Here is a 25,057-nt window from a genome sequence, read left to right on the forward strand (position 1 = left end):
ATGGCCACGGTGTCTCTCCAGCCCCAGTCTGCCTCCTTGGGACATCCCATCTCTGGCATTTGCCATCAGCCTGGTCACCAGCCCTGCCCTGCCGGGGAGCAGCCTGGCCTCTGTACTGTGCTGTGCCATGCTGTGAGGGGATTGTGCTCCCACGACAGCAAGTGCTTCCACAGCCTGAACCCACTGCAGCCCCCTCTCCCTCCTGTGCTGCCACTCATCTCCCCGGCCCAGCGCAGCCCCCTGGTAAAGCAGCACTGAAGTCCTGGGCACGGGACACAGCTGGGCAGCACGGTTGCCTGAGTAGAGACTGATCTGGGACCCCACCTGAAGCTGAGTTTTTCTATCAACAGGGTCATGCTGGGGAGATGCTGTGAATTTCTGAACTACCTTGTTGGATTTAAAGTCCTGTTTCTCTTCTGGGGCTGAGCAAGCATCAATTTCAACCTTTACAGGTATTTTTTCCATGTGCATCTGGTTCCACACAGCCCTTTATAATCCTCCTCAGAACAGTAAGATGGTGGATTATGCCTGGCTTTAGATGATCTGCTGAGATGGAAATTTCTGTGCGTGATACAACAGGGACAGCGTACACAGATGGGCAGGTGGACGACAACTTAGCCAGTGCTTGCCTTGGCAATCCTGCCCTTCCCATTCAATCCAGGGACTCTACTCCAAAAAGCACCTGCTGATCATCCCAGTTACCACCTCCCAGCCTGATGCGCCCACTTTGACGTGGCACTTTCTCCTCCAGGCTTCCCAACGCGACAGACGCTGCTGTCAGTCCCCCCACAGCTCTCCCGCCGGCTGGCCGACACAGATGCCGAGCAGCGCCTGTCTCTGGCAGCCAGCACGGCTCCGCAGCAACGAGGAGGGAGCCAAGAGCAGCAATGAGGGCAAAGACACTGAGTTGAGAGAACTTTTTCCCTATACTGCTGCGCTCTTTGGAGAGGCAGTTTAAAAAAGAGATGTGCCTTCACAGTGTGCTGGCAGTCACTGACTTGCAGAGAAAGGGGAGAGACTCTATCTCACTTTCCTCCTGCGCAGTACTGCAATCCCCAAGGAAGCCGAGCATCTCCTGCCTGTACAGGCAACACAGTAGGTCCCCGTCCTCACCAGGCATGCTCCCCAAACATGGCACACTGTGGCTGTCCTGAGCAGGGGGGGAAATGCTTTTGGGAAAGGAAAAGAAGCCACTGCAGGGAAGTGGAGATACCCTGCACCTGACTGAAATCTCAGCCTTCTCTCCCCTAAAGTCAGGCAGGAGCTGTGCTGCTGGAATCTACTATCCAAGTTCTGTTTGTGTTGTTGACTGTTATTATTTTAGGACAGTCTGCTGCAGAGCCCAAGGAGGCTGTGCTTTGCATGGACCTGCTCCCACCTGCAGACGACACTGTGAGAGGATGCATGCAGGTGGAAACACGCAGCACAAACATCGCTCAGTCACCTTTTTCCCCCACAGAATACGTGCAAAGCTTTTCTTACTTACTATCATATATAGACCAGTAATTCATTCCAGAGCTGCAGCACTGCTGGGGCTATAGGGTTCCTGAGTATCTGCCCAGTGTCATTTTCCACAGAGGCCATGAAGCCCAAATGCCCTTTCTCTCAGTGCTGACAAACACCCTCCCAGCAGTGGGACAGCAGCAGTTAACTCTTCAGGACAGGATTTGCTCATTTTCACGAGAAGTAACAACCCAGGTGCTGCATCTGCCTTCCTGTCAGTTTTTCACAGCAAGAAACTGTTCTCAGCATGATACACATCACCCAGTTTCACTTTTCCCTCCTTAATTCAATAATTTAACTTATAAAGGAGGAGCTAAGAACATTAAAAAATAAAGAACATCAATGAAAGATGTATTTAAACCATGATACGGAAAATAATTCATTGAAGAAGAAAAGGCCAACCCTGATCAATGATTCAGGACCCTGGAGGCCATGAGCTGATGCACCTGACGGCACTACAAGCCCAGAGCAGAGGTAAGAGCAGGCAGACACAGTCCCTGCGGGCAGCAGCCTAGCCCTGGGCTCCCCCGGCTCTGCCGAGGGAATGCCTGGCTGCAGTTTCAGGGAAGCAGCAGGAAAAGCTTCCATGGAGAATGCTTTTTGAACTCTTTTTACTTCAGGATATTTCCTTTCAGTACCTGAAATACCCAACTCATTTTGCCAGAGAACTCTTTTTTGAGACTATTTTATACAGAGGATTGCTTGTGTTAGGAGCAGCTGCAGAGGGAATTTCAGGACAGAAGTCACCTGTAATCAAGCTTTGTAAAGGAGAATATTCTCAGGAGAGGCACAGACAAGTGCTCCCTGCCATTACCAAACCCCACGTATAGCACCGGGCAGGGTTACTCTGCAATGGAATAAAGCACATAGCTTCACATGTAAGACACACACAGTTTAACACCTGGATGGCACAAACGGCTCTTGGGAGCAGGAGTTGCTGCAAACGTGCACGTCCTTAGCCCTGTGTGTTCCTCAAAACTTCCAGGGAAGCACACTGGTCACACGAGCTAAGTATGTGTCAGTACATCTCAGCTTGCCATGATCTGCCTGGGACAAATAAAAGCTCTACCACTTAAAAAAACCCCAACACGACAGGACCTGAACCCACAGACAGTGGATTTGTAACTGCTTGGCTGCTTCTGGAAGCCCCATATCCACACAACTGGGCAGATGAAAGCCCCAGAGGCTGGCACACTGCACTGCATGCCACCAGCTGCCTCAGACAGCTGCAGCAGTCAGGAGCCCGGGACCCCACTCATTCCCCTGCTGAAGAAACGCACTGAATTTTGGGCTGGAAATCCCCAGCCCACCTGGAATAAGACAGCTTAACACTCCAAATGGCTATTAAGAGCCCCCTGCACACTTGCCTCCCCCACCATGGCACACCCAGCATCCTGCTGGCTGGGTACCTGTGGCTGCACCAGGTCCCTTCCTCACCACCTTCTACACCCAGGCCAAAATGCTTCAAGCTCCCTCTCACTTAACAGATCACTCACTACTCTCCATAAAGCTTTTTTCCCCCTCTCCTCTGTCCACTTCAAGGGGCTAATCTGATTTACTCTGGAGCGGAAGCTGCTTCAGGCCTCCTCGCTGAGACTACCGCAGAGCTCAGTGTCTGAAGGAGTGTCACCAGCCCTTCCAGTCCCTAACTTAAAACATTCACAGCATCAGGATGTGTAGCCTTCTCCCATAGCTTATTTAGGAAACTAAATAGACAAAATAAAATAGGAAAGGAGAAACAAAGGAATGTACTGTAGCAAGACTGCACCACCTTGGAAGACGTGGTTGCTTGAAGCAGGAACCTGTTTGCAAAGGTTGGGCCCCAGCCGTGCCTGAAGGTGAAGTCCCGCTGCTGCTGCAGATCACAGAAGGACTTCCCAGCACCTTGTGTGAGCACAGCAGTGACTCTCCCAAGGGACGGGTACCTTCTGGATACCGACACCTTCTTTCTGCATGTGAATGAAGAACAAATCCCAGAAAGCTGCTGCCACCACAGCTGGCTGACTGCTCCCCTGCCAGGAGCTCTCAAAGGCAGTTAACATGCTCATGTTCTCCATCAAAGGCCAGGAGACCAAGAACTCCATGTTGGACTCTTTCCAGCTTTTATTTTAAAAAAATCCAGAATGGATCCAATAACAGTTTTATTAAGGAAATTGTTTTACCATAAGCAGAGAACAGACACAGGATGGAGCAGAAGGCTCAGTCAAGAAAAATATTTAACTTCCACATAGCCTCTTTCATGAGAAATAATGTTACAGCTAAATTTGAAGTAACCCCTCTCCTTCAGAACAAGGGTCCTAACGCAGCTGCAGATTAGGATGCTCTCCAGCAATATAACCAGCCTTGTCACTGCTGCTCACAGGCCTCATACCTGCTCACAAGCACTCAGATCTGCAAGGAGGGCCCATACAGGTGTTACTCTCCTCCCAGTTCCAGCAGGACTTCCATCTCCACCCTGCGATTTAGCGACACAGTTTCCAAACTTTGATATCAGATTTAGTACACCATTGTGTCAAGTATCAGAAATAAATGATCAGCGAGTCCCCAGGTGCCTCAGTCAAATACCACGGGGCCAAACACTTAGGTCTTTGTCTGGCATGAATTAACTTCCATCAAGTGACAATTTATCTAGCAGACACATCACTAAGTTTATACATTAAAGAATTTTATATATAGAATACTGCAAAAACACAGTAAGTCTGAATTCTGCCCACTGCTGCTCAGGAAGGTTCTTTCTCTCCCAAGCATCAAGAAAAATCCACCTCTTCTTCATACTCTAGTCAAACAGTGACTTCTTATTGCTTCTCTTCCTTCTGATCTCCTGGACTTCCAGAACCCTCTCGCTCGGAGGCCATCTGTGAAAGAGTTGTCTTATTAGTTGTAGCCTGTGAGAAGCATTTTGTTGTTACATTTTTTTCCTAGCTAGCTGCTTAGGTTGGCTGTAGACTGAAGAAACCCTTCCCTCAGTGAACAAGGTAATTGTTCACTGGAGAATGGAAACAATCTTCATCACTGCATGATGGCTACTAAGAGGGAGGAATTTTCCCATTATTTACGGTTTCCCAGTGCGTGTAATAAGCTTACATTGCAGCACTGAACCTTTTCAGCCTGACAACGGAAAAGCAGCTTTCCACAGTAAGGAGAGCTTAGCACCATCAAGGTCACCTGGGCAGAGAGTGCCACTTCCACGCTGGGAGGCTTCCACAACTGCCAAGGCTTGAATGGGTGGACCTTTCACTGGGAAGGAGACTGGGAAGAAAGTCCCAACAGCCCCACTGATTTTAGGCAGACTGAACAGGAAGCCTGTTTTACAATCATATCTAAAGTAAGTCCAGACGTTACTTCACTGCTTTAGGCACTCTACACACCTAGCAGAAAGCCCTGTTCATGCTCTTGATGCTCCTTAGTATGAGCTTCCAGCACTTTCCCACGTGGTGCCGTTCAGAAACGTAACACACAGCCTGGGAGGAAGGCTACCTAAGGCAGGATGGCAAAAATTCCAGGCCTTCTACTTTACCCAATCTTCTACAGCTGCTCCTTCAGCAAGTGTCACTCAGAGGGAGCTGCACTGAGACTCAGTGCTACCTCCAAGCACAGCTCTTACCTACACATCTGGTGTCCTGACTCACCCCTTCCCATCTGAGGGCTGTCAAATGGAAATGACTGTCAACCTACCTTCTTGTATGCCATTTCAAAGAGCTTCAGGGAAGCCTGCTGCAGGCTGGTTGCTGCCTGTCTGATGTTTTCTCCTGTTTCAGTATCTTTACGAGCCAGAAGTTCCCTCATTTTAGCAATTTCTTCCTTCAATTTGTTGCACTGCAAGTAAGTCACAAACAAACATGATGAAATCCTGCAATTTGTTCACTAAGTCTCATTGCTGTCATTTAACCCACATATTGGCCACAGCAAAACTACCGCTTTTTTGCCAGAAGCCATGAAGTTAAGTCTCATACTGAGCCACACAGTCTGCAGGGACCAGGACTGTGCTCCGCTCCCAATGGGCACCTGTCCACTTCACTAAACATGCCACAATTGGCATTAATTGGTCCCCTTGTTTGCAGTCTCAGCAGAGGCGCCAAGGACAGAAAGCCCTGCAGAGACTCAAAAGCCCGCCAAGGATGGAGAGCTGCTCTCCCTGGCACACCTCACCACTGAGTCAGTCACCTCAGGAGCCAAGGTAAAGGGAAAACAAAGCTGGTTTTCATCTATATTTAAAGCACTGTCAGAAAGCCAACAAGTAAGGCTGTTCACCACTCTGTTTAATCCTTTTGTTGCACGTGGGAGAAGGAACAGAGAGGCAAACCAAAGCAATGCGGTCTCATCGCAGCCCCTGTAGCCATCTGTCAAACCCTCCACACAGTCTGGCATTTCTCTGTCAGACTGGCAGGCCCAGCAGAGAGAGGTTGCTGGGGGACAGCTGCGCCAGCAACATGGGCTCAGCAGCCTCTGCGGGCAGAGTCCTCATTCAGACCTGCAGGAAGGAGAGGTGACCAACACCACCCGTGTCAGGCCACACCTCCACCCAAACAGCTTCTTCCAAGCACTACTACCCTCTTTCCTTTGGTATTCCACCCTGAAAAAGTGACATGGAACAGTCCCTGCAGGCAACAGGGATTTAGGCTCTCTGCTCCTGTGAGAGAAAACTCCAGTGATCATAATCCCAAACACAGAGTCAGCCAATATCCATCCTAGAGAGAGGAGCTGGGCTGAAAACCAGCATTTAAACTGATCAGAGGCTACTTACCAATCAATTATAATCTTGTTCCCTCAAACATCTCTCAGAGCCCCTAGGAGCTCTTTTATTCTGCTTCTGAGAGTTGTTAAACCGAAGACTGTTGAATCCATTTTAAACTTGGCTTTTGAAATCCATAATGCAGAAATTAAGCCATCATTTAGAGTGGTATGAAAAGCACTCTTTTGATACTAAATATCCACTTCACTCCAAATACAGAAGAAAAATGGGAGTTCAGCAGGTACAGTAATTTTCATTACTTCCCAAGTTCTTGGGTGCTGTTCATGTACTGCTGGGACTGCACAGCAGCTTTGCCTTTGTCCCTCTGCTAATACACTGGTAGGCACTGTTCATAATCTCTCACTTTTGAGCAAAACTCTGCTCTCACACAGGCCGCAGTACAGTTCTTATCAAATCACTGCAAGGCCAAGTCAAGGGCATAATTTATGCAGAAGCCTTTCATTAAGAGCTTCCCAGTCTCTCAGATCTTCAGTGACACTGAACTCACACTTTGAAATAGGATATTTGCTATTATCCAAGCCATGTTCTTCTAAGTATGTCCTTACATCCTCCCATCATCCCACTCAATCAAGTGCAAAACCCAGAAGAGTTGATGACTGTACCATCTTGCTACAGCATGGAAACACACACAGAGTTGGTGCCACTGGCCAGAGCCAGCTACAAGTTAAGTGAGAAATTGAGCAAAGATTTCTTAATAAATCTTACCCTCCTTTACTGTTATGGGATCAGAAACTACCTACCTCATCTGCTGGCAGCTGATCCTTGAACTCCTCCATCTTAGACTCTGTATCATGGATGATGCCTTCAGCCATGTTTACAGCTTCCACACGTTCCTGGGTAAGAGAGCTCGTAAGCACTTAGAGCATACAGCCCTGGTGACACCAGCTGTGCACTTATGAACTAGCAGCTGGCATCTCTTCCCCCAAACTGCCAAACTCCATTCTAGTTCCCATCCAGGGTCCTTCCTTAATGACAAGGGAGCAAGAAGAAATGGAAGCAAACCATTTCCAGATGTCTTCTGACACCAGAAAGTCCACTAGGCAGTCTATGCAAGTCAGTCCTCACGCTTTCACACTCAAACTCACTTCCCTGGAAGTAGAAGCAACTAATGCTGGCCCACTGAAAAAGCCAGCAACTGCAGAGACAGCATAGGGCTCTGCTCTGCTCCTCGGGAAAGCAACAGAGCTTTTGGAAAGTATTCTTAAGCCTCTTCAGCAACAAGGGCACTAGAGACAACTAAAATGCTGGGGTTTTTTACTCATGTCCCCTTATTAACATCTCAGCAGTGGAAAAACCCTTCTGTGCTAGGTAAGAAATGCCCATTCCTAACATTACTGTTGCAAAGACAAGAGGACAAGGTAGGCTGCAAGTACAGAGGAGCAGTACTGTTGCTGAGATGTAATTCAGTTGCAGTGTCAACACGAACCATTTCACCAGCAACAGTCTCCAGAACATCCTGCCTCTCCATCTGAAAGAACAACCTACCTGAACAAGGGTGTGATAATATTCTCAGGAGACTAACCACTTACAGTGGAAAGCTGATGAAAAATAATTTTGTTTCTACACTATATCTTCACTCGTAGTGGGCTGTCCAAGTTCACAGCAGGATGCTGAGTCCACCAGAGTGATAACTGTTTACACACTCATGATACTTCCATGGCAATAAAACCATGATCAGAAAGGTGTAATGAGGGAATTCTGACAATTACAGTTATGTAGGTCAAGTAAAGAGAAGCGTTACTTAAGAAAGTAACCTAATCTGATAGGTCACTGGACAGAGATGAGTCCCACTTCAGGACTACAACAGGGAGGAACTTATTCAGCAATTTAAGATCCACAGTCAAAGTAAGGCAACAGGAAAAAGTTTTCAGTGCAGCCTCTTCAAACACTAGGCCACCACCATGGCAATGACGTCGTTATTTAAACGGTGGGACTCAGACCAAGGTCTTTAGAGGTTCTGAGGCAAGGCAACGCTGCTTCACATTAATTTATTCTATGCATTTCCCCCTTCAGCCCTCTTCTGATCCCTTTGCTACTGAGGGTGAGATGTTACAGCACTGCCTGAACACCCAAGACAGGTTTTTACTGACTAGAGAACACCAAGTGAATCAATTCAGTGTGCCAGTCTCAGCAAATCACTAAACATACGCTGGTCCTGCATCTCAGAGCAGACCAGCACTGCGTCTGCTTGAAAATCAACACTCTATATTTAGTAGTGTAATTCATTAGTACTACCCTCATTAAACCAATTAGTTTCAACCACTGATCCTATTTATATCACAGATTCAGTCACTCAACCATGGCAAATGTCATTTTTTTCCTGGCAAAGTCGGTGAGGTTTTCTATCACCTCCTGATGGCTTCACCTGCGCTGAGGGCAAATACTGTGCTCAGATGCATGTAGCATTCTAGATGCCACAGTGAGACTTTAAGCACTATGGAAAGCAACTTCCCACTTATGAAGGAAGAAGCTGAGATGCAGCTTTGCTTGGCAGGTTCTATAAATTAAGCTTTAGATTAAACCCAGAGAAAGTAGGTTAAATACCCCCATACTGCCTCCATTTAAATGGAACATGACTGTGAGAACCCAGCTGCAGCAGGCTAGCTTCAAATAAACAGCCCAGATAACACGCAGGTGAACAGCAAAGAGCACTGATGACAAAAAGCATAACCAGAGTTGCACAGCTGTTTGTCATGAGTAACAGGTAGGCAAGTTTGCTTATTGTTGCCTCTGTGTCCCAGAAATTCTTCAGGGAGGAATTACAATGCTAGTCACACATGGCAAGTTACCCAACCCAAACCCAAACCCCAAACACCTCTGCATACACCTTCTTGCAACTCTGGAGTGTAAACTGAATATAAGGAAGCAAGCAGATATTCCAGGTAACAGCACAAGCAAACAGCTCAAGACCACACAGACAAAACTGGCAGTTCCTTCAAAGGTGGGCACAGTTAAGAGCCCAGAACAGCAATAACCAGCAGGTACGTGACTAGTGAGGACACCATCATGATCACATTACCTTTCTTCGCCTGTCTTCCTCTGCATATTTCTCTGCATTCTTCACCATGTTCTCAATTTCATCTTTGCTAAGGCCGCCAGAAGACTGGATAACAACTGCATTAGAGAAGAAGCATTAATAATGAACATGCTGTCATCCTTGAGGAAAGGAGAGTATTATTTCCCAAACCCTCTCAACAGCAGCAGCCTTGGTCAGGGATTCTGCACCTGTGAAGACCCCGTGGGTAGTACAAAGACAGCCAGTCTTTGAAGAGGCAGTGATGATGCTGGCAAGATAAAAGCCTGACATCTTAGATCTATGAGCTCCCCAGCCCTGCCAGACACTTCCTGTCCACTGGTCTACAAGTCATTTTGACTATTCTTCAGTTACTCCTGGAAACATGAGGACACAAAGGCCCCAAACCAAAGAGGCATTCCAGCAGGTTAAAAACACAAAATGAAAAAAACAGCAAAAACCCAATTGAAAAAAAAATCTAAACAGAAGGATTCATTTTACCAGGGCAGAGATTCCTTTCACTGTTGGAAAGCAGCCCAGGCTGGTAGCAGAATAAGACAATATGACAAGATTCTACAGGTAGGGTCCTGAAGATTCTCTGTTCTTCTCCATTTATGCAAAAAAGCCCAAAATTATAGCCCAGACATAAGCTAGTTCTGCAGTAAAGCATAATTTCATTGGGAAAGAGAGGACCAATATCCTGGATTTTGAAAAGTTAAAAAAAAGAGGTATGTTAGGATCCTCATAGTAAATTTTCTACATAGTATCTGTCTGCAGCACAATACAGAACTCTAAACAGACACACGTGTCCCTTGGATGCAGACGTGGTATGAGGGGCTCAGCTTCACAATTAGGACCATGCTTGCATACAGATAGGCAGCTTAAAAATTCTAGTTGCCTATTAGCAGGAGACATTTACTCAGAGCTAGAAGGCTGAAGGCCACAGAGGGGAAATCTACAAGGAAGTCAAAGGAACAAGCAGTGTGCTTTTGGAAACAAATCTTCATTAAAAGGCAAGCAGTACAGTGAAGACCAGCATATACCTTCAAGTTGCAAACAGTTAACAGTATTTTTCTTAACTGGAGCACACATTTGATTGCTCAAGTAAGTGGTTGTCTCCAAGAAACAACTGAAGGGCAGTATAGTGGCTTTCCAGTTAGCAGCACAAAAGAGATCTATTTTATATCAGAGGAATCTGTAAATGCTTCAAATTAATTTTCTGAGCCCACAACAGAGCTTCAGAAAATGTCAACTGTGTCATTAATTACCCCAGAACACCAGGCCTAACATTTCACTGCATTAGAGAAATATACTGACAGCTTGAAGTCCCCAAGCCTCCTGCCATTTAGAGATGTTTCTAGTCTAAATGGATGAAAATGAACAAGGTAGTTTCACAAAATACCTGCTGTTTCAGAATACTTAAATTGTGAGACCTTTGTAACAGAGTTAATTAGAAACGAAACAGGGTCTTGGCACAGGGCTGATCTGTTCAGCTGTACATGACATGCCTGTGATTCTGCAAAAATCTTCCTAATTTGATTTCTCCCTTAAAAGCTGGCACCTTCACACAGGCAGCCTCAAACAGACAGCAATCTCTCTGTGTGTTAGCAGTGGGCACTCCCAAAGGAGGAGCACAGCTCAAGAACAACTCTACAAGATGCTGGATTCCCAAACCCCAGTTTCTCTCCCTTCAGGGTAACACAGGGTGCAATGTCACTGCTCTGAGCTCTTGGTGACACAGGACACCCCTATAAAGCATCAGGAGCACTGCTCCAAACACCTGCAAGCCCTCTGTTAGCCAACCTATATGTCCAACAGCTCTCTGGGGACTGAGGCATGGCTGATACATACAGGAAACCCCAGGAAACAGCTGCTGAAATGCTGCTATGGCCATCACAGCAGACTGCAAGACCAGGAAAGGACTGTCATACAGTGCAAAATTACTTAGAACATGGTAAAACCCTGCCAGTGAGGGCTTCCTTGACATTGGCATAGGCAGATGCTTCATCTCTACATGATGTGCAAGAAGTAAGCATCCATTGTTGCCAGTGTCTGTCAGCAGGCTAACAAAGAGGGTGGAATGCTATGTGTTTACACAAACTTTATGGCCTTAAAATGACACTACAGGTCAGTTGTCACTTCTCCCTACTTCATTTTGCAGTAACTGTTTGCCCTTCTTTACAGAGGAGGCACTTAGGCTGATGACTTCAACTGCATCTATGCCGCACTGGCAACAGATTGCTTGTGTCATCCTTACTCTTGATCAAGGAAGATGCTGCACAGTCCCCACGCCTTGGCTGTTGGATGCTCATCAAGGCAGCACTGGAGTCACCTCAGTGCTGTATGTGCTATGGCACCACCACTGCTCCACCTTTCCCCCTCGCCCCAAGGGAGCATCCCAGAGCACTTACTTTGCTGTTCGCGCCCGGTGCCTTTATCCTTGGCTGACACGTGAACGATGCCGTTCGCATCAATGTCAAAAGTGACCTCAATCTGGGGCACTCCACGTGGTGCCGGAGGAATCCCAACCTGAGAACGAGAAGTGCTTGGCCATCAGCTCAGGGTACATTGTTGGGCATGTTATCTTGGTGATCTGTCAGTTGAATCAACCCTTAACTAATCCTCAACACTTACCTAAGCCTCACAGCCAAGTCCTCGAAATACCTCTTGGTACCATGTGGTGAATTAGTATTTTGACAGATTTAACAGGATACAGATTTTTACCCAGGACAAGTGCACAGAAACCATGAGAGGTCGCATGCAAGTTTGGTTTCTGCTTTATTGCTAAACAAGCCACCATGGACATGGACATGGCAGGATGCTCTATTTCCTCAGTTCTGGACATAACTCGACTGCACTGGCTACCTCTGAGGCTACCGTAAGAGAGTGGCAGGCAGTACAATTTCCTTCAAAAGTACAAGAGAAAGGCAGAGCCCTTCCTTTCAGTGGGACTCTTCCTAGGAACAGCAAGTTTGGACAAAGAATTGTAACAGTGTCACACTTTGACAGCACAGACCAAGACAATTCTGTGCAGGGAGCTGGTTAGGCAACCACATGCTGCACACATGAACCCCTGCAGCTCATCCATGCTCCAGTAAGCAGGGCAGTTCCATGGGCATCCACAGAAAAAGCTTGAAATGTGTTGCCCTAGGGACTAGAGGCATCATGGAGCCTGCTCCAAGACTTGTCTTTGCAACACCAGAGTAAAGGCCAGCATTCAGGTTATCTGCTGCACAGGCCTGGTACTACTGAGCTCTTTTAGCTCTCTGTGCCCAGAAGGCAGCTCTTTTAGGTGACCAGGCCCTAAAGCTGCAGCAGCCCCTGTGCCACAGAAGTCTGCTTAGAAACTTCGAGCTCCTTCTCAAATGTTGGTTGCTCCCCTGCCACTGAAAGGCTGTCCCAGAATCAGGCTGTTCCTTTATAAACTGCTCTTACTACAAATAGGGTCAAATACCTTCTGTAAGATGACTCTTTCTCAACACTACCTTCAGGGGTCAACTGAAATGGAGAAGGTTTTAAACCTCTCAAAGAAGGTTAAGTTTAAGGTCATGAATACTGAGTAGCCAACATACCAATGTGAACTGGCCAAGAAGTTTGTTGTCACTAGCCATCTCTCTCTCTCCCTGGCATACTTTAATCTCCACTTGAGTTTGCCCATCAGCAGCTGTAGAAAACACCTGTGGAAAAAAGGAACAGAAGGTTACCGGATAGCCAGTAAACTGCAACACGTGAAATGATGCAGTTACAAGCTGACTAAACAAGAATAAAGAGAAGCTACTTCAAAAAGATAAAGAATCATTAAATGCTGGTTGTTCCCCTGTTCCTCTAACAAAACAGTAAGGCACCAAGACTAGCAACAGCCATGCTCACCAGCATCTTGTCCTAAATGCACCTGAGCACACTAAAACTGGCAGTGCCATGCCAGCAGCAGGCTGACAGCCACATGACCCAGAACATCTCCTTCTGAAGCAGCACAGCTCCTGCCCCAACACCATGCCCCAGACAGAACAAATGTTATCAGAAAGAGCACACAGTAGCAAACCCAGACAAGACAAAGTGAAAGAAAGGATCACACCCAAGTCTACTAGGGCCTTAGCCACAGGAAAAAACTCAATCCCTTTCAAGGCATGCAAACCAAGAAAAGTGGTCTCAGACAGGTGTGGTGCTCAGTTACAGAAAGTCTCCACACAATTCTTCTTCAGAATGATGTGTTGACAGTTAACATCACAGCACATGCACTGCAATCCAGATCAGGCCACAAACATCCTGGGGTATCTTGGCACACATTAACCCAACTTACCTCCCCTCTTGGGCACACTAAAAATCAACAGATACTCAGTGGCTGACATTAAACCCGATTTCTACGCTGCTTTTACTTGCCAGATGAGGAGACAAGACTTATCTACTGGGATGCTTTGGGTAGCCTTCACTGGGTGTTTGAGACCATCATAAAAGACCCACCCATCTAGAGTCAATTTGTACCTGGCTCTTCTTAGTCGGTATGGTAGTATTTCTGTTGATGAGCTTTGTGAAGACACCTCCCAGTGTCTCAATCCCCAAGGAGAGGGGAGTTACATCCAGCAGCAGCACATCAGTAACATCACCAGCTAACACGCCACCTTGAATAGCTGCACCAATAGCAACAGCTTCGTCAGGATTAACTGCTTTGCTAGGAGCACGGCCAAACAAATCCTGTACAGTCTGCTGCACCTGAATGGAGAGAAAGCACAGCTCATATGCAGAGTGAACCATTACTGCCCAGTGCTGTGGCTACAAGAACATGCCAGCCTTGGATACAGGTTTATATCTTCATGCTCCTGCTGCTGTGTAACCCTGTGGCATGACAGGAATACTAAGTTTCAGATTTGTGACTGCTCTCTAATTCCCCGTCTTTCACACACCCTCTCCAATGCACTTGCTTCAGTCTAGACAACCCCTTCTCTGAAGGCTTTCTTGCAATTAAGTCTGCCAGCTCCAAGTCAACCTTCACCACTCCTTTCACGTAGCCCAATCATATTCAGAAGGGAAAGCTCCATGCTTATCAAGCAGGAGTCAAGGACAAGCCAACATTGGGCACAACACAGCTGTCAAGGATGGTACAACTGTGGAGGCAGAACACAGGGAAGGTAAAAAGAAAAATCCAGAGCAGGGCAGTTGATCTTGTTTGTGTGTAGTAAGGAAAAAGGAAAAGGTCTGAACTGTTTGAAGTACAGTATTTTCAAACTCTTTATTTAATAGGCTGTTTTACCCAGAAGTAGATTTGCTATGTCAGCTGACAGTCTGAGCTGCCTTACTAGCTTTTCACTGCTCCGCCCTTTCAGAAGGATGTGCTCATGATGGCAACAGATTTACTGCTGAAGTATCCAGACTAGAAAACAGTACAGTACCTGCACCAGAGCACAGCCCAGAGTCCACCCCTCTGCCTTGCAAGAGAAGGGTGTGGGACTTGGTTCCTCCTCTCCGAGTGAGTACACTGCCTTGGCACACATCCGCCCAGGTGAGCATGATGTGCCTGGAAAACTGTGCTGTAAGCACATGTCCAACTCCTCTGCACTTAAGCCAAGAGATGTCTGCTGGGAGTGTTCATTACAAAGGAAGACACTTTATGTATGAGCATATAATTAAGTGCAAGTCTTTCCCTCTGGAGGCATATTTTACAGTACAAAAGAAACATTACTCCTAACCACCCACTGTATGTTTCCTGGAACACTGGCCACGTGAGTGCTCCAAAGGCAGCATGTTCCCTCCTAGCAGGGTGAAGTAAACCCAGCAACATACACGAGAGGAGGCTGTGTGCTGCATGTAACATACCAGCATCGATGCCAGAGCTGTAAATACAGCCATGCAGGAAAGCACCGTGTAAGCTCAAAGCCACAGATGCTGGGAGTTATAATTAGGGGTAAAAAAGTAAAAATACAAAAAAAAAAAAAAAAAAAAAAAAAAAAAAAAAAAAAAAAAAAAAAAAAAAAAAAAAAAAAAAAAAAAAAAAAAAAAAAAAAAAAAAATCAGTATTTAAGTACTGTCTTGACCCCTAAAGGACACGTAATGTTTCAGGAAGGGCTTCCCCCTTCTAAAAGTGTTTTTCATCACTTCCTAGGTAGCTAACCATAGCATTTACCCAGGTGGAACAACACGGCCTTTGCGAAGGTACAGCACAGTTACTCCACTTGAGCTTTGGCCAGAGCAGCAGCTTCTGTTTATCTTGCTCCCCTGCCTGGGACCTTCTGCACACACCACTATCACCCCCAACCAGCAGGCTCATCTCACACAGGGAGAAAACACCACACCCTCCGCTCCCCCCCCGCCCCCAATCAGTCCCAAGCAGAACCACATACTGTCTTAGAAAGGACCTGCAAATCACAAATCTTAACAGCAAACGAACAGTCCAAGACTGATTCCTATGGAATGAGATTTTTATGATCTCTGTAGAAAGGTACAAGCTGTACCCTTGAAGGGAGCAGAGTACATACATGTTCAGCTCTGACTTCAGGTGAGCTAAGCAGGAGTCTGCCCTGCTATGAACAAGAATAGTAAATTACCAGCAGACAGTGCCTTATCTGCAAGACTGTGCATGTCAGCAGAGCAAGCTTCTAAGTTACCTGCTGGTATTTATCACCACAGAACACAAGGGCCAGGTATTAGGTAATGAGTGCTTGGAACAGCCCATTAAATATCCTTGACAACACCCAGCCTCAAACAAGCCAAATACACACAACCAGCAGGTAACAGAGCCATTCTGCTTGTGCAGTTCCTTCACAGCTAGCTGTAAGCGCCCTACACAGGGAAGGAAATCCACTGGAAGGCAAAGATTACTGATAGGTTATTGCCACTGAAGTCCACAACAAGAGAAATCACCCTGTGAATCACCTCTGAACAATGCTGCTTACATTCGGTCCACGTTGGAAAGTCGAGTTTTCAACTCCTGATACCTCCCACTTATCTTTGTAAAGTGGAACCCAGTTACAGCCCTCAGATCCAAGCTGAGCTAACTGAACAGGATAAGAGTCCCTTGCCACTGCTTTCATGTGACTACTGAGCACATCTGCTCTGCTCCTGCGGCCTTCAGCTGCTGGAGCTCTGAAGTTATGAGACTCCCAACTTTTTTGTTACTGATCACCCTTAACAGAAAGCCCTGGGTATCTGGGCCAGCTTCGCCTGTAACAGGAACTTATCTCATACCTTTGGCATTCTGGTCATGCCACCGACAAGGATGACTTCACCAATGTCGCTCTTGCTGACTTCAGCATCCTGCATAGCCTTCTGGCATGGCGCTACCGTCCTCTTGATCAGATCAGCTACAATGCCCTCAAACTGCGAGCGACTCAGCTTCATGTTCAAGTGCTTTGGTCCAGAGGCATCCATAGTAAGGTATGGCAAGTTAATATCAGTCTGCAGCACAGAAACAGACACGGAGTGAAAAACATTAATGGAAAATAAGGCAGCTACATACAGGTTTCAGATCAAGTTACAGGTTCTGTTCTGCCTGTACTGAAGCATCTATGTGCCTGTTCACTCTGCAGCCCAGTCTTTAAGTGGCAGTAGGCATACTGCTATGTTTGACATTTCAGTTGAGAGAGAGGAAAATTATTTTGTTACACACCTCATGGTTATCAGTTAAGTTCCAATTTTAATATTGTGTCATTTTGAGGTCTTTTCTTGTTAAGAAAAACAATTTAATTGCTATCATAGCCAGGAGGTAAGAACTGAAACATTGGAAGTGACATCCTTAATCCTCTTCCTTTAGCACAACAGAAAAGAAAGCCCAGAGTTCTGAAAGATTCTGCCATATGATTAACATTTCATACAAGGTAAGCTACTTGAAGGAAATACCTCATGACTGTTTTCTAAATGCAAACAACTCATATTAAACAGCCAGCCCACTGCCATTTAACACAAAGTTCATTTGTGCAAGGGACCATAAGTCCCACTTTTCATGGCTATTTATGAATGATCTTACAAATTTGCATGCTGGATTTTTAAAGCAAATCTTATACTGAAACCATCTTGTTCAAGTGCTGAGTCATGCTGACATCAAAAGATACTACAAATCAAAGCAATATATAACATGAATGCTTTAAGTTCTAGAGATTTAAGTTTATACAACAAGAACTAAACCCAAGTGGCTAGAAGTGTGCATTCACTTCATAAATAGCAGTCAAAAATATTATGGGAAAATAGGGCCAAAAGCAAGTTGTCTTCCTTTCACTGCTAAAGAGTTAAGGAATTCAGTTTCTTCTGGTATAAACAGACTGTATTTGCCAACTCTTGAGCTAGTAAAACAGAGCCTGCTATGTCTCTGGCAGAACTATGCATCCATTGTGACTGGCCTAAACTCCTTGCTATGAGCTCCCCACTGGCCAACAAAAAGACCACCATCAACCCCCCCCCCCGGTTACTCAGAACCTAGAAAATGGCAGAGTCCCCATTTCAATTACTATATAATGGACCTTAATTTCACTTAGGCAAGACTATTAAACCCCCAACGTTGCTTCTCCAGCTCCTTATTCAGTAGGGAATAAAGGATATGCTTGAATGCATTAATATACAAAGCAGATGGAAAAATGAAAGGGAGTATATGTCACCCATTATCTAGACAACTCTTCTATAGGCGAATAAGTAAAGATCCTTTAGAAAAACTATTTAATAGATAAATTAGCCATTTCAGTGGAATGAACAGCACCAAGGTTTTGGAACTGCTTGCAAAAAGCTGCAAGTGCTTGCAGTAACCCAGCAGTACCAGCTGTAGCTAAATTCCCTGTTGCCCATCATACTTCTGAAATATGTAAGTTGGGAACAAGGTCACATTCCCTGCAAGATGAGAAAACATGGTGCCAGAAGAAAGGCAAAACCAAGCACCCACTAATATTCCTGGCTTCTGACAACTAAGTGTGCTCCTAAACAGTCTACCCTGCTCAAGGACTTTGCTGAAGTGATGCCATTTGGTTACACAGAATCTTGCTCTGCCACAAGAAAAAAGCAGCAATTTCATAGAGCTTTGTTAACAAAAGTAATGTAAACCTCAGCATATTACAATGTTTTACTGGACTGCTCTGAACCCAGCCACCTACCTGCACAGATGATGAAAGCTCACACTTTGCCTTCTCTGATGCTTCTCTCACCCTTTGAAGGGCCATGTTGTCTTTAGTCAGGTCCACACCCATCTAAGCAACAAACAATACAGGTTAACAGACTCACCTTTTGCACAGGAGTCATGGAGAGCTCTTCTGCACTGCAGTTCACCTTCCTATCACTCTTGACTGCAAAATGCTTGTAGAGATACAGGCTGATATGTGCACTTCTGCTCATCTCTCTCACTTCTGGCAAATGTATTTAGCATTTCAAAAACATTTGCTAGCCCTCTCTGCTCTGGCAGTGATGATACAGTAAGTTACAAATCAAAGCTTGGAAAAGCTGCTGCATCACAGAATATAAAGGCAAGACTGAATTAGCAAAGGAGACGGAATGACATTGCAGTTTCATATGCATCTGTGCTGACACGTTCAATGAGACCACAGATTTTTAGTATTAAAAGTAAGCAGACTATGTATAGGGTAGTCCTGTTACACTAGAGATAAAAAGAAGTCCTGCCAGTCTGTGTCTTCCAGAAGAGGTACAGTCCACCTCAAAAAAACAAGTTTAAGAACTGGAAGCCAGGCTAACACATGTTTAATACTCTTAAATTTCAGCTGTGCCATAGATTACAAACCAAGTCCTAACAATTTAAGGAAATTCCCATTCTTCTGTAAGTTAAGCAAGGTGGAAAAACAGTGTCACACAAGATTGAATTCTGATGAGATACCTTACCTCTCTCTTGAACTCTTTAACAATATACTGTAGCAAAGCCTGGTCGAAATCTTCTCCACCTAAGAAAGTGTCACCATTGGTGGACTTCACCTCAAAGACTCCCTTCTGGATTTCCAAAATGGAAATATCAAAAGTGCCACCACCCAAATCGTAGACTGCGATACTACAAGGACAGATGCAGAAAAACATTACTTCCTAGACATTGTGTGGCTCAAAAATCACTCTCCTCAGGAGATGAAGTGTGAAGAATTCATGTCACTGTCCACAAAATTTAAAAGCTTCTCTCTAAAGACAGTAAACAAATTGCACAGCGTGCACATTTCTTGAGCACTCTGAGTCCATGTGGAAATCTTCTCTGAAAAATGTGCTACACAATGCTTAACCTTGTCCATTATTTCAGAGAGCAGTTTTTCTTTCTTCAAAAAAAACCCCCACTCACATCCAATGACAAGGGCAGGGACACCAGAACCATTATGAAACACATTTTTCAAAATGTGTGGCTTTCATAGCACTATAATCTACATCACAAATACAAAATCTGTAACCACCCCCCTGGGTTTATATAACCACCCTTGACAGAAGGCTGAACGCAGTCAGGGAAGAAGACGCAGGCTGTGGACATGAGGCACCAAACTTCAGCATGTCTCTTGGGCTACAGTTCAGCACCAGCAGCCACAGCCTCTCACCCAGCTGTCCTTAGCCACACCCATCACTGCTACCAGTAAGGTAATTATCAAAGCTGAGTGTCAATGTAATTAAGTTGTAGCTCCAAGTTATGGACTCACTTTCTTTAACAAATATGGCTGGCACAGAACAGGGGTGACATTACATAGCACTGACTCACAGCTGTAAATCTATTTTGGCAGAATTCCAACCAATAATTTTAAAAAACCGAAAGCAGAAGAGGCATTTACAAAGCAAATTACAGTATGCTTCTTTAAGAGAGGGTAGGTGTTATGAACAGGCGCTTACACTTTGTCTTCAGACTTGTCCAGACCATAGGCAAGTGCAGCTGCGGTTGGTTCATTAATCACCCTCAAAACATTCAAGCCAGCAATCTGCCCAGCATCTTTTGTAGCCTGAGGAAAAAAGAGGAAGAGTGATGACTACTGAAACTAAATGCAATTTATAAGCCAAAAAAAATCTTACAGCTTGAATACCTGTCTCTGAGAATCATTGAAGTAAGCAGGGACTGTGATCACAGCATTCTTTGCTGAATGTCCCAGGTAATTTTCTGGAAAAAAAAAGAGAAGACAAAACAAAGTTACGCTTAGAAGATAAGAACACCACAAAGTTATTATGTAGTTTGAAATAATTTTCCTGAACTAAGAATAGAAGAGTCTCACTGCTCAAGAACTTGCTGCTTTCTGGGAAGATGCAGAGGGGGCTGTGCAGAAATCAAGTCCTTCATGGAATAGTTTGTGGACTTCTGACAGAACAGCAAAGCACCTCCATGATTCAATCACTGCCTGGATGCCACTAGTGAGTAAGAATTAATCCAAGAGCTTAATTTGCCGTTTTAGTGTCTGAGACTGAAGTTGTTTTCCATTTCTTTGGAGCGTGCAACATGTGATGCACTTAAAACTGACTCATTTTCATCCTGTTTATAGACCCTGCTGATGGTAACATTTATACAGTATAAATACTGTATTTAACTTTATAAGCATTTGAGACAGCAAGTCAAGAAAAATATGTATTGCACCCTAATTTAAGGTCATAAACTTCTCTGAAAAAGAAGAAGGATGTTATCAAAAGCAGATTCAGAACTGCTAAAAATAAGAATGTGCATGATGTGGTGAGAATGCAGATAGGACTTATGCCTATGCTTTAGCAGTGCCCAGACTTTACACACTGCATTATTCTGTGCTGCCTGCAAAGAAAGATTGTTCCATAGTTGAATTCATGTAGCATCCAGGCCAAAAGCCATCAGACCTACAGGATGCAGACCCCTGCTCAAGGCAGAGGAACACCATCCTCACGAGTAAGTCAGATTCATCACACTTAGATGATCACATACCACATACTCATATTTTAGTCTTGGGTGGAGAGCTTTAGTAAGTGTCCAAAAAAACCAGCTTTGGATGAAGCTTCAGTAACAACCTTTAATTCTGGCCTCCAAACACTTATCACTGGATGCACCACCTTTACCAAACAAGGCTGTGGGAAACTACTACTGACTATTAGCTCTATGTATTATAGTGTAAAAACACATTAGAAATTGAAAAGAAAAAAAATATTTCTCCAGGCCAATGGATATTTTCCCCTAGTAGGGATTTAAAGTCACCACCAGCTAAGAAGCTATTAATTCAGCCTAAAAAACAGGTCCCTTCAACACTCCCTTTCTTGCTATGTACCTAGTAGGTAAGAATAAAGCCCCTCAAAAGCCTGGCTGCCACAGCCCCTCTTCAGCTGCAGCCAGGGAGGCACAGGGACTGCAGCTTACAAGGAAAGGGGCTCCCCCTTCTGAGTAAGCGTGCATTCAATTCAATTCGAACTGAGCATCAACACAATCCCTATTCAATTTTGGTATGAGTGTATTTGAAATAATGCACTAATACCAAAGCTCCAAGAATGAGGGAGGCACTGATCTTCTAACTGCCCACCACTGTACCCTTCCACAGCCTGCCCCACATAAGGGCCTGCTATACAAGGATTCCCCTCCCTCCCCTTGTCATGACCCAGCACCAAGGTCACACTTGTGGGCACAGACTGCACAAGCTGTACCAACCTGCAGTTTCCTTCATCTTCATTAGTACGAAGGCACCAATCTGGCTTGGAGAATAGAGTTTCCCATGAGCCTCTACCCAGGCGTCACCGTTGGAGGCACGGACAATTTTAAATGGAACGTTCTTACTAAAAAACAGAAGTATTCCACACTCAAATTTCTGTATCAGCATACAGCACAAAACCCTACAATTAGCATCAGCAGATGAACATACCCAAGTTCTAGACAAAAAATACTGAACTTGCCAACATCAGCCTCAGAACCAGGGAGTCTCAGAATTTCAAATATACTTCTGCTTTTAATCAGCTACATCATTTAATCGTAAGCCTTAGGTACGATCATACAGATTTAATTATAAACGCCCTCAAGAATGAGAAAAGCCTTCATTGGTAGATGCTGACCATTCTGTACAGCATCAGCAAGGCTTTTTTAATTCTTATCCAAAAACCTTAGGATGATCACCAACTAATGTAGCAAAATACAGTCTGGCCCCCAGAATATAAGCAATCACACCCTGAGACATCAGGGCGTAGCTACTTCAGCCAAAAGAGGGTTGTATTTTAAAATGTCATGCTACACAGTGTTGTATTTTCTGCATTCCTGCTGGTACTGGAATTGCTCTCCACCCTCACTCACATATCCTTCTTCACTTCAGAGTCGTCAAAGCGCCGCCCGATGAGGCGCTTGGTGGCGTAGAAGGTGTTGTGTGGGTTGGTCACCGCCTGCCGCTTTGCTGGCATTCCCACCAAGCGCTCCCCATCCGCCGTAAATGCCACAACTGAAGGGGTTGTCCTGGCGCCTTCGGAGTTTTCCAGCACCTGTGTAAAAAATGTAACAGGGTGACATCAAAAAGCACTGCCTCCAAGAATGCTAGTTTGGACATCCACTTCTAATAATGTTACTGCAAGCTGGCATTCATTTTTTACTCACTTTTGCTTGTTTTCCTTCCATGACTGCCACGCAGGAGTTTGTTGTACCCAAATCAATTCCAATAACGGCACCTTTAATTGCTTCTGAGCTGTAAAGCATATTATGAGAAAAATAAAATTACCACTAAAGGAAAATAACTAAACAGCAAAAAAAACCTGTCTATCCTGAAGAGAGGATAAAGTGTTTTTTCACTAGATGCTGAAGCAAATACACACTGTAATCTGACCTAAGGTGTTCTCTGACTCTTACACAGGAATATAACCTTATGCCTCTGTGTTCAATCAGATCACTTATAGGCAAATCCTCACTTGTTTAAGTAACTGTATAAAATATTATTCTTCCCCAGAATAAACTATACTACATATATTCTCAACATCTCTTAAGATTCTGACATAAAGCAAAGTCGTAACTAATTCTGTCCCTACACAGACAGGACTTGTTTTGGGTTACCTCTGACCTTCACACTTGTTTTAAAACATCCATCCAGATACAAAATGCTAATAGTAAATTGGTTTATTTATCATTGCTTAGCACAAAGAATACACAAAGATAAAAAATACTCAACCTACGCAGGGTTCTCTGAGCCAGAGATAACTTTTTGATCCTGAGGAGCAACAAATTAATTCTGGAATGGAAGTTGCTCTTACACAAGACAAATCTGAACCTCCTCCTTTGTAGGAAGGGTGTCTTACCCCTTTCAAGGCTAGAGTGAACTCCTGTATCATACCTTTACCTTATAAACAAAGTCATGTTCTGGGATGGAGAAAGCATCCTGAAGGCAGAGCAGGACCATGTTGATTCCCAGGCTATCACCCTCTCTCTCCAAGGTGCTAAGTCACTCTAACTGCACATCAAATAACATAAAGTGGTGATCTTGGAAATGGGCAAGTGCTCGGTTTCTCTGTGCTAACCAGAACTGGGCAGTTTTCCTAACACAAACAAACACATTTCCCATTCTGTGTCCTGAATCAGCATCAACCACAAAACATCTGACTAAGTTACACAACTAACTGCTACTCTCTACCCATTATCTTCCAACAAGAAAAACAAGTGATTAAAATGCATGAGCCATTTGAAATAAACTTTATCTGTAGTGAAATGGAGCCCTGCATCACTCTTGTTGCATGCCAGTGTAAAACAATTTGTCCCATCAACATTTGGGGTATTTTTTTGTTTGTTTTATATTTTGGTTTGGGTTTATTTTGTTTGTTTTAAATCAAACAAATCTCAATGATCCACATTTTGTTGATGCTACTGTTGGTGGGAAAACAGGGGAAGAACAGTTCCCCTGAAAAAAACAAAAGAAAGGAAGAAACAATCACAGAAAAGTTACACACATAGGTTCTGGTTTTATCTTGCTGGCTTTACTCCATCAGTCTACCTGTGACTCCATAATCAGTTCTGGAAGAGAGTAGATACAAATCTCAAACGGCCAAACATGAAAAAACAAGGAAATACTTACGCATATTTTCTGCTGGATGCTGCTCTGAGAACATTTTGACTGAGGCCATTCCAGAATGTCTATAAAATGAAGATGTTCTAATGAAAATTCAGTTTTAAACATTAAGGGATCTTCAAGTCAAGACTTTCAAAGGTAAACTTCAGAAGCAACACAGTCCTTCTACAATGTTTTATTTTCAAAAATTTAAGTGCAAGCTAAGGCAGAATTTGAGAAAGATTCAGATTACCATCAGAAACTAACTACTACACTTCATCTGAAATAACCTTGATCTCTATTACCAAAACCAAGCTGTTTCCCTCACAAAACAATCTACAAATACACCATCAGGCAAAAGACATTTCAGCAATTAACTTTGAACCTTCAGCTTTGAATGAACAGCAGCAGATAAACATTAACTCCATTTCTCCAAGCTTTATGTGTGGTCAGCAGCAAATGACCTACATCCCTCGAAGAATCTGCAGTCGAGATTTTGCAGCGACTCTTTAAACGTTTTGCAGTGGCCGCAACTTTGAGCATGCAAATCAGTATCTTGGAGAAGCCCAAAAGCATTACTCCTTTTTTTGAGAGTGAGATTTAAATAAAACATCTTAAAGAGAAGCAGGACCACACCAAGACACAAATATTTACTAATTCTTCGAGAACCTGGCCTAGCCGCGCCCCGTGCGCGGGTAAGGGTGAAGGGCCGGGAGGGAGCAGGCCGGCCCCGCGTCTGGATCCGAGGCCTGCTCGGGGCTGCCGGGCCTGGCGCCCGTGCCCGCTCACAAACCGCCGTCCCGTCCCGCCCCATCTCCGCTATCATTTTCAGACGGTGGGGGAGGAATTGTGCAATCTCACTATAAACTTCCCTGAAAACAGACCCCGGCACGC

General features: G+C 44.7%; 1 protein-coding gene and 1 non-coding gene across 2 annotated transcripts; both read right to left on the minus strand.

The window, feature by feature from the left end:
• Positions 1-3,582: 3,582 nt before the first annotated feature.
• On the minus strand, positions 3,583-24,293 carry HSPA9 (heat shock protein family A (Hsp70) member 9). Its single transcript, XM_026857908.1, has 16 exons — positions 24,191-24,293; positions 22,729-22,816; positions 22,435-22,616; positions 21,802-21,926; positions 20,234-20,307; positions 20,046-20,152; positions 19,074-19,236; positions 18,338-18,430; positions 16,449-16,658; positions 13,752-13,979; positions 12,842-12,946; positions 11,681-11,798; positions 9,276-9,370; positions 6,997-7,089; positions 5,179-5,319; positions 3,583-4,358 (listed from the first exon to the last, which is right to left on the minus strand). Exons 2-16 carry the CDS (start codon positions 22,747-22,749, stop codon positions 4,299-4,301), a joined length of 1,815 nt encoding a protein of 604 aa, XP_026713709.1. The 5' UTR covers positions 22,750-22,816; positions 24,191-24,293; the 3' UTR covers positions 3,583-4,298.
• LOC113485469 lies at positions 13,431-13,502 on the minus strand. Its single transcript, XR_003399431.1, has one exon. It is a non-coding gene; the product is annotated as a small nucleolar RNA SNORD63 (small nucleolar RNA).
• Positions 24,294-25,057: the final 764 nt, after the last annotated feature.

This window comes from Athene cunicularia (assembly GCF_003259725.1).
Source record: "Athene cunicularia isolate RWA chromosome 13 unlocalized genomic scaffold, athCun1 chr13_part1, whole genome shotgun sequence".
In the NCBI taxonomy this organism is placed as follows: Eukaryota; Metazoa; Chordata; class Aves; order Strigiformes; family Strigidae; genus Athene; species Athene cunicularia.

What these genes read in the sequence shown, in the direction of transcription:
- HSPA9 (XM_026857908.1), bottom strand. Translation starts at nt 22,749, where the DNA reads ATGGAAGGAAAACAAGCAAAA. An exon ending in GACAAGTCTGAAGACAAAGT is followed by an intron (nt 19,237 to 20,045) that starts GTAAGCGCCTGT and finishes CTGTCCTTGTAG; the next exon opens with TATCGCAGTCTACGATTTGG. An exon ending in AGGAAGACAGGCGAAGAAAG is followed by an intron (nt 7,090 to 9,275) that starts GTAATGTGATCA and finishes TCTCTTACCCAG; the next exon opens with GAACGTGTGGAAGCTGTAAA.